We start from the raw sequence: 10,526 nt of genomic DNA, 5'->3' as shown, positions 1-10,526 counted from the left end.
TAATAACTAATTGGTTATACTGAAATCAGTTTGATGGAGTTTTGTTCTCTGAGCTGGATGGTTTGGTTATGGAGCTTTCATCGTTCTTCTGAATGACATCGTCAGCACAAACTTTGGGTAGAAGTGAAGTGTTTGAATTTCTCCACATGTAGTTCACATCTTGTCCTGTCCGGGTTTATCGAAGATATTCTACATATAAAATATATTTGAGATAATCCTACCAATCGAAATTTAAATAATTTCAACGTTGCTTCCTGCAAACTTGTCTGAACTTCTACAGGGTAGTAATCGATACCAAAATTGTCAAAGAATATATAACGTTCAACAGTCAAGTCAAATTTACACGAAATATTTATTCAAACATATTCAGATGTTGATTATAAGTTGGATAAGCATCTAGTGTGAATTTGATTTGATTGTTAAGCGTTATGTATTCTTTGACAGTTATGAAATCAATTTGCCCCCCAAATGTCCTGGTACGGCAGAGGGTGGCTAGAGTCCGCCATCCCTCTCCGAATGCTCTCACATGGACACGTGTATACAGCCACTACAAGGGAAGTCTTACTAAATGTATTCTCGTGATGAAGATGTCGTTTAAGAAATTGAGAGAACGAAAAACGAATTTCCGGTGCCATAACCGGGTTAGTAGACACATAGAGTCCAACTAGGAGATTCGGAAAACCCTGATTACATACCAATGGTGTATATGGGTTCCACTATCCTGTATGAACAATGGAGTATGAACCAACTGCTGGTCACCAGCTACCATGGGACTACATCTACTGACATTGCTCTACTTCCTTGTGCATCAGACCTTTAGGTGGTAGGCTCCGAGTGTGGCCCTCTGAGTAAACCACTTGCTTCGGTTCGGGCACCCGAGCAGAATCACTTCCCTCATACACAAATCAAATGACTTATGTGGTGCATATGTATTTGGTGCCGCTTTTTACCAATTTTTATGTGTTCAAATAAATAAATACTATATGATTGAATTCGATTACTACCCGGTAGAAGTTCACACAAGCTTGTTCGAAGCGATGCTGAAATTATTTCCATTTCAGTCTCTGAGTCTATTTACCTCATGATTTTCACAATTAAAATGTAGTTAATATTAACATGATGATGAATAACAACTGGAAAGAACTGAAAAGGAAGGCTCAGGACAGAGTTGGATGGAGAATGCTGATGAGCGGCCTATGCTCCTCGACGAGGGGTAACAGGCTTAAGTAAATAAGTAAGTAATATTAACATTAGATTCCAAAAAATCAAACACTTACCACAAACATAAACTAAACTAAGATGCATTTTTCCACATTTCTGTATTTTATTCATTGATAAATCAATAGTATTTGGATTAACTGAACAAGAACTATGTCCATCACATGAATTGCTCAAATAATCTGTAATATCTATTGTGGATGAACATACATTGTCTGATAATCCAACTGATAGAAATGAGATAATGAAATGAATAAATGTCAATAAAGCAAACATATTAGTATTATAAGTATATTTGAAGTTGATATAAAGTTTATTTAGGCTTCGATATTCCCCTTCAATAGAAATACAGTGTTAAAATTTCCACAAGTTAGACATTAACATCAATGAATATCAGCTCAGTGGTCTAGAGGTTAAGAGTTCGTGTGCGAGACCGAAGGTCTTAAGTTCGAGCCCCTTCAGTTCAGAATCGTGGATGTACACTGTTCAAGAGTTCCATACTAATACGAAACGGTCTTCGAGTGCTTTCAGGTTTTCAATGGTGGTCTAGCTTACATTGACTCATAAATTCAACTACTAAAAAATTATAGAAAGGATTTTTTAAAAGATCAGGCTTCAATAGATAGATTTTGTATTGTGTCTTAAGACTTATCATTTGTGGGGTTGTCAAGACTCAACACGAAATATATTTACGACTTCACCGATCCAAGTGTAACATGGTCAGCCTGTTGAACGTCTTGTGATTTACTTCTAGTGAGATATTAGGGTGTCTTGGTAAGACGTTACAAACTAAGCTGAAACTGCATACAGAGATTTTCAGTGGTTCACAAGGAAATTCTAACCAATGAAACAAACCGAAACTTTATCGTTTCAACCGGTTGGATATATAAAAAGGTAGCTGACTAAAAGGTTGATCTCATTTTATTTTACTGTTTCTCATTGTGTAAATATAGTATTTGAAGACAATCTATGTACCCTTTTTCTTGTGAAAGACAAAAATAAGAACGGTTAAGTGGTCTTACATAATGTAGAAGTGGTCATATAATCATAGGGATGCATATATTCGTCGTCATGAGCAGACAGAACTAATAGACCTAATCTTTCATAATTGTACATGACCTGAAAAATTCCATCATCTGTATTCAGGTATTTGTAGTTTCCACATTGATATATCCTATTTCAATCTGTTTACACCATTGACCAGTATAAAATCATTTATTCGTACAAAACGTTGAGGGAAAATCTCTAGGAAGGAATTCATTTATCCACTTTGACCATACATTTAAGAAACTTTCTCTTAATTACTGAAATAACGTCTATACTACTCTTATAATTATTTGTATGTGTGTTGAGATCATCGAGTTTGTAGTTTTGAGGATCGACGCAAAGTTGTAGGTGTATATGAAAAGTCAATTGGTAAAGTAAAACCGTTTATTTACAGGGATTGCTAGTATCTATGTTACTTATGCTCGTCTCCTACATGAAAGCGCGATGATAGCTAGTGTAGAAGTAGGTTGAAAGAAACCTGAGGAAGCCCAAATAAAAACGTGGCATCAGTCTATGAACGCACTGACGATTGAACACAGACACTCAGATAGCTGGAGATTATGGGTTAGGCGGACCAGAATCGTTTGAAATGATACACGTAAATCCACTATTTCACTTCCCTAACCTCCTACTTTTCTAGATTGTCTTCTGAATTATTTGATCCAGTAATTCACAATTTCTCGAATTTCATCTTCTATGTCTAACCTTTCCTATCACCATTAATACTGTTACCAGTTCTACTACAACCCACGCTACCCTTTGATTTGAGTTGACAATTTAATTTCACTAAGCTAATGAGGTGTGTGAAGTTGAACTGATGCATGTGTGCTCCAGGGTTTTCACTACTTATAACTGAGTAACACTAAAATCAGAATACAGTGTTGTAAAATAACTTAAGTTGCAAACGTAGAAAGTTGAATGCTACCCCAACGATCTAACAACAAACACACCCCACAATTCTTGAAAGTCATGGAGTCGATCACTGAAGTGGAATCAGTTCACACTGTTGATGAATCCCCTAACATTAGAAAAAACCATCCAAACTACCTGGTGTTATAAGATTGTCTAGTGATTGTCAGAATGCGATATAAACTATCTTCATATTTTTGTTAGGGAACTCACAAAGATGGTAGTCACGAAATTTAAACGATTCAAACGAGACATTATATGTTCAATAAGAAAATTATCAATCTCTTACTTCCACAAATAATAGATGTTCATCTCATCACTGCTAGTGGGAAAAAGTACCTAGTTACACAAAAAATGTAGATAGACTGCCTTATGTATTTTCTTTTGGCAAATCATTAATCTCTGGACCACCAACGGTGTTAATGTCTAACATCAACCAATCAACAAAATTGTGCCACCGTTCATCATTGTCTTCAAGAAGTTACTTCCACATAACAGACACGGTTGAACTCCACTGGTTACTACGATCTCCATAGAACCCTTTTCTGATATTAATCATTATGTGCTCACTAGTGACTGGCTTCAAGAGGTATTTCCCAGAGTTCTAATGAGAAGCCGTGACCAGTGAAGATCAACTGTGTCTGTTGTGAAGCAGTAGCTCACTGAAGACAATGATGAACGATTACTCAATTACGTAGGTTGGTTGAAATTAGACAATAACACTGTTGGATGTCGTCTCAGTGGTCTAGAGGTTGAGCGTTCGTGACCGCGACCGATAGGCCGTGGGTTCGAATTCCTTTAGTGGAAGATCATGGATGTGTTCTTTGTATAACTGCTGAATTCTTTGATATACCACGATAGAAATACAAGAAGTAATCAATATTATCTATAGAGAAATATCACTATGAATTTCATGTAAATAATTTCTACAAAGAAAAATAGTATCATCGGTTAAGTGCTCTGGCGCGAGACTGGTAGGTCCTGGGTTCGAATATCGCGAGGCGGTATCGTGGGTGCGCACTGCTGAGGAGTCCCACAATAGGACGGAAAGGCCGTTCAATGCTTCCATGTTTTCCATGGTGGTCTAGCTTCAATTGACTCATGATTTCAACTATGAAAAATACTAAAATCTCCACCAAACCCCTTCTGATAGTATCATTTCAGTTTAAATGAGAGACTACTTTACTATCAACCTTATATGTTTCCTAATTAATGAAAACATTATGTCTAAATGAAAACATCAACTAACTTGGTATCTCAGTTGGAACAATTGGACATTCATAAGTTGAACTTCTATCGAATGGTTTAATTTCTTTTTCAAATTTTGCATTCAGTATAACAAGTGCATTAATAGAACGTTCTGTATTACATTTTACTTCCATATATGTATCTGTACAGATTGCTTCAAATAAAGCTGAGTTAAGATCTAAAATGTGAACGAAAAAGAACGTTGAATATTTTATTGAAATGTGGAATGTTTATATTTACTAATATTTCTGTGTGAATCAACATATCATTTACAGCTATAACTAAAAGTCAGTTTTAAGCAAAGATAGATAATGGCTAGCAGTGTAATCCAGGACGTGAGTTGCGTCTTATTTAGGACTCGTCAGCTGGATGTACCTGTATCTCAGTTTTTCTAGGAACTTTGTGAATAATTCGTAGATGTCAGCATAAGAGACAGAGATAATTCAAAGTCATTTGTTAAGTAGGTGACAAAGTAACAAAATACTACTGACTATGGTCACACTCTGGTATTCTACGGAAACACTTAAACTTTGAATCTTTCAGTCTTAGCAAGGGCTGTAAATACCGAAATTTTCAGTGTTGTATTTGCTCTCTTCTTGGCCATATATACATCTTGCGCGGATCGCCTGAGTATTGCTATAATTTACAAACATTATAAGCAAAGATGGGTATTGGCTAACAGTGGAATCCTGTTTAACGCACGTTTTGTCATATTTGGTACTCGTCAGTTGGATGAATCTGCATCCCAAAGTTAATGTATACTCCGTGTCTGAGTCTCGAAGTGAACATCAACTTCAGGATCCAGGTACATCCAGTTTACAAGTCCGAAACAGAACGAAACACGCGTCCTGGATTGCACTGTTAACCAGCAACCATCTTTGCTTGTTTTACGTGTTGGTTGGTTATTAACGTCACTTAATTGAATAAATTATTTATTGATTTTAACACATCACCATATCAAAAGGGGTTTTTGTGGAGATTTCAGTAATTTTATTGTTGAAATCATGAGGCAATAGAATCTAGACCACCATCGAAAACCTAAAAGAACTGGACGGTGATTTCGATCTATTCTGGGACTCCTCAGCAGTCCTCATCCACGATCCCACCTTGCGAGATTCGAACCCAGGACCTATCAGTCTCTCGTACAAGCACTTAACTACTGGACCAATGAGCTGGCATCCTGGGTTTGAATCTCGTGAGGCGGGATTGTGGATGCGCATTGTTGAGGAGTCCTGCAGTAGGACGAAACGGCTGGTGGTCTAGCTTCAAATGACTCATGATTTCAACTGTAAAATTACCATATGTCTTGTATAGTTATTTTAACTACACTTACATTATGTGTCATAAAATCTTCATTAAGAAATCTATAAGATAATTAATTTACACTTTTCCAAAACCAGTTATCTTAATAGGTTTTCTCTAATATTTGTATCCAGTCTAATGAACATATGTTTCTCGTAAAATAAATCTCACATCCCTCCTAATACTGTGTACACTTTTGGCTTCAGTATTTGTGCCAAAATGTTTTGAAAGAAGAAAACGTTATTTATGCTTACATCTTCTATAAACCAAACATAAAATATTAAATATGGATGTCTATTCGACATGTTTCAAGCACCATACATAACAATACACCAAATAACATGATAATTACTAACCAGGTAAACATTGATATTTAACAAGTAGAGAACTATTATCTTCAAAGCATTGAGTTAAATTAGGTATTAATTGAGATAATTGTAGTTCACAATTTTTTCTTCCTTCACACATTTGTTGAATGACCTAAAAAAAATTGAAGAGTAGAAAATCATTGAACATGATGGATGAGTTGATCTGTATTAAAAACTGAATGTACAATATGTAATATATATTTACGCAAAGATGGATAGTGGTTAGCAGTGGAATCCAGTTTGTACGCGGGTTTCGTTTGAGTTGGGACTCGTCAGGTGAATGTACATGCAATTAAGATTTGATGTTTATTATGGGATTTGATTTCTTTATCATTCGCTACAAATGACATTGTGTTATCCACTTAGATACTGAGTCCTGATAGCCACTTGTTTGTACAATGGAGTGGAGTTTAAATTCACTTGATATTGAATATTCTCATTGTTATTCAGGACTACAAATGTTCAGTCTCTTATTGGCAGCTTATGAGTCCCAAATAAGACAAAACATGCGTCAAACTGGATTCCACTGCTAGCCACTATCCATCCAAGCTTATAATACTTGTGTATAAAGGCAATATCGAGGCAATGCTCACAGTATGCACATATGCCAATAGGAGTCTAATCAGTTACAGTCCTAAATATCAATGGAGGGATTCAAGTAAACAATACAAAGTGAATTGTAACGTTTTGATTGTGAATAAACTTAGAATAACTAAAGGATTATTTTAGAGCGTAACAATGTAGAAGTTAATTGATAATCAAGCATAGTCAATGTTGTTGGTTTAACCAACTGTCGACATTTCAGGAGAAGTAGAAACTATATGGTTCTTAAGCTCTATTTATAACCTCTGCTTTTAGTCTGAAAAGCTTATGCCCACTGTCAAAACGGATGTTGAAGTGTCAAAGTACCTTCTTTCAATAAGTATGATGTGTCTATAAGATATTTTGTAATCATTGTTTAATTGAAATAAATAAAGTGAAGTGAATTGATTAGAGTAAAAGCCAGTACATGACATTGGAATCCTTTGAATACCATTAATCTATCGACAAAAGCTACATGTTTACTTTTCAAGAAGAGAGGTCCATTATAAAACTATAAAGTTCAAGAATTCGCATGAAATCTAAAGTTTCATTGACTATTATTTAATATTGCTGACAAAACCTCCTCATTGTTGAATATGCTACTCTGAAAGACCGTTTCTTCCTCAGATATCTACATTCATTATAAATTAGGATGACAAAGTCCTTTATCTTTTCTCTTAAATTAACAGTGTTATACAGCTGTTTTTGATTACACTAAAGAGACACCCATCATGAATAGTATTATAGTGAACAAGAACACGGGTAGGGACAGTTGGACGTATTCGACACGGAAATTACAGAATATCTCACTAAAATCTGACAATCATACAGTACACAGTTAATTTGTAAACTATCAATCAATTGTCTCTATCTTGACTGTTCCTTCTGTAAATATCAGTCCATCTTCTTTGATTTCATTGTTCATGCAGTTTCATACCGATTGCTCTTTGTTCCTGTTCTTTTCTTATCGATATTCAATGTCTGACGATCGTTATATACGACTTATGTGGATATAAGTAACCCACACCACTGTAATAGAATTTTCTTTTTAATAGCGACCTCTCCTAGATATGTACGCCATCATTACTAAGCTTTCCTAATTCTTATTTGAATTACCGTTCACCAATTGTCTTCAGCGAGTTGATATCTCACAACAGACGTGGTTTGAACTCCACTGGTCACTGCTTCTCACTAGAACTCCTGGATTCACCTCTCGAAGTCAGTTACTAGTGAGCATATTATTATTATTATTATCAGAAAGAGGTTTTTGTGAAGATTTAGTATTTTCATAGTTAAAAGCGTGAGTCAATTGAAGCTAGACTCTCACAATAGGACGAAACGGCTGTCCATTGCTTCCATGTTTTCCCTGATGTTCTAGATTCAATTGACTCACACTTTCAACTATGAAAATACTAAATCTCCACAAAAATCCGTTTCTTATTTGAATTGTTTGTGATATAGAAGTTCTTGATCTATTCAAAAGATAATCATACAAAGTTATGATGAAAATTTTTTTGGACAATTAAACCATCTTCAAAATTATAAAACAACCATCATGTAAACCTACTTTAATGATGTTCAATTTATGGTTACATTCAGTGACTTGTTTTATATTTAATTCATGTTTTCGTTTTTTTTCAATTTGACTTGTTTTAAATGAACAACTTGGACTAATAAATTCTGGTTCTTGAATAGTTCGGATACTATGATACATTTCAGCTTCTAATGTTCTAATATACATATGTATTGGACAATGTAATTGCATAAGATCTGGAAGACATACAAGTAAAGAGGTTTGTCGAAATACACTGGATCGATCCATTTTACTGAGATTGTCTGTAAGGATAACAAAGAAATGAAATATAAATAACACGGAAATACACAACCTGAAAACGAATATAAGAATATAGGTGAGTTTTTTATTGAATAGAATCGAATGTTTAAACTTTCTTGTCCTTTTCTACTTTTAAGGCTGAATGCCAAATGGTAAGTAAAGATGGATAGTGGCTAGCAGTGGAATCCAGGACGCGAGTTTCGTCTTATTTGGGACTCATTAGTTGGATGTACTTGCATCTCAGAGTTGATGTTCAGTCTAGGACTTGAATCCAGAACCTTTCGCTTCAAACACTGTCGCGTTATCTACTCGGCCACTGAGTCCTGATAGCCACTTGCTTGTGTAATGGAGTGTGTAATGAAGTTTAAATTCATTTAGTATTGTTTGTTTGGATTTTCCCATCAATGTGTTAGGACTGTAACTGAATTAAGGCTATATCGAGGCAACACGCACAGTATGCACATATGCCGATTAGAGGCTGACCAGTTGCAGTAATAAGACATTGATGGGAAAATTCAAACAAACGATACTAAATGAATTTAAATGCCAAATGATTTTAAAGTACCATAAGATCTATGGAATGAATTATCTTTTATTAAAACTAGTTTCTTCCGTACAACAACTCGTGAGACTTATTAACTGTAAATACATAACAAAGTGTGATAATCATTATAAGAGAACGGTACTACGTTAGAGTCCCGGAATGAACATCAACTCTGAGATGTAGGTACAGACAGCTGACGAGTCCCAAATAGGACGAAACGCACTACAAACTGGATTCCACTGCTAGCCAATATCCATCCAAGCTTATAATGCTCGTAACTTTAGGCAATATCGAGGTGATACGCACAGTATGAACATACGCCAATGAGAGACTGATTTATTGCAGTCCTAAACATAAATGGGAAGATTCAACCAAACAACACCAAGTGAATAAAACTGTAACAATCTTTTTTAAAACATAAAAAAAGATAATTTTTATGATTTATTCTTATGTTACTTAATTAAAAGTATTAATTTTATTGTTTAAAGAGTCTAAGATCAACTGGATCCATTCAATTAGTATATTTGATATCTTTAAAATCTGTAAAATCTTATACATGTTTGAATGTTTCTCGTTTTTAGAAAGAAGGTAACTTGATTAGAGGGACTGATAGCATCCTTTAGAGATGCAATATACGTTTTCCGGCATTGTTCAACCGACACTTTTAGACCATAATTCGTTAATGATTATTTGTTGAGTGAATGAATCATAACTTTTATTGAATAGAAGTATCTTAAATGCAAGACTATGGATTGAGTTTTATTTTTCTACCGAATTTAATATTTTCTTTGTTCAAATGTATGTTTAGTTACAGAAATACATGTTTCTGAAAATTTGTTAACTTGAAATTATTTTCCATCACTGATTGAAATCGATCACAGAACCCCTGATTACTAAAAGACTAGTGTAAATAGAAAACATCAATCCATAAAATTTCTAAGTGAATCAAACAGTGTTGATATTATTGATATTACGAAGTGATCTTAATTAGGAATACACTAAAAACCTGAGAAGATTAAACATTTGATTTGTATTAGTATGCAACTGCTTGGGAGTGCACATCCATGGCTCTAACATAGATTGAACACAGGAGCTGCGATCCTGTGGTGAATCTTTAGACAATTTAGCTATATCTAATTGTGCATATCCCTAACTTCAGTGAATTCGTGCTATTCCACAATCATATTTAATTTTCTTCACTAACTGAATAACGTAACAAATTGAAGTTGGATGAATATATCTCTGGATCCCGGCTCAATGATCTAGAGGTCAAACACAAGCCTGGAGACCATCGGTTTAATATCCAATATATCCGTGGATGCGTACTACTGGGGAATCGAATGCTAGTGTGAAGCATCCATTTAGTGTCACCTGGTTTTCGGCGGAACCTTGACTCACATCGGTTTCTGATAACAGAATGTGCAACAATCTCCGAGTGACCTTGTATGAACAAAGTGTCAATAATTTTATTCTT

At 34.9% G+C, this 10,526-nt stretch overlaps 1 protein-coding gene across 1 annotated transcript in view; it reads right to left on the bottom strand.

Annotated features, from left to right (window-relative positions):
* Smp_176240 (hypothetical protein) overlaps positions 1-8,496 on the bottom strand; it is a gene marked incomplete at both ends in the record, with an annotated part of 14,259 nt that extends 5,763 nt beyond the window's left edge. The window contains 2 exons of the mRNA XM_018792976.1: positions 6,081-6,204; positions 8,242-8,496. Coding sequence (XP_018647188.1) covers positions 6,081-6,204; positions 8,242-8,496 — 379 coding nt within the window. The remainder of the gene's footprint in view (positions 1-6,080; positions 6,205-8,241) is intronic.
* Between the last annotated feature and the right edge of the window lie 2,030 nt (positions 8,497-10,526).

The sequence above is a fragment of the Schistosoma mansoni genome (genome assembly GCF_000237925.1).
Source record: "Schistosoma mansoni, WGS project CABG00000000 data, supercontig 0207, strain Puerto Rico, whole genome shotgun sequence".
Lineage (NCBI taxonomy): Eukaryota > Metazoa > Platyhelminthes > Trematoda > Strigeidida > Schistosomatidae > Schistosoma > Schistosoma mansoni.
This window is presented reverse-complemented; position numbering and strand designations above follow the sequence as displayed.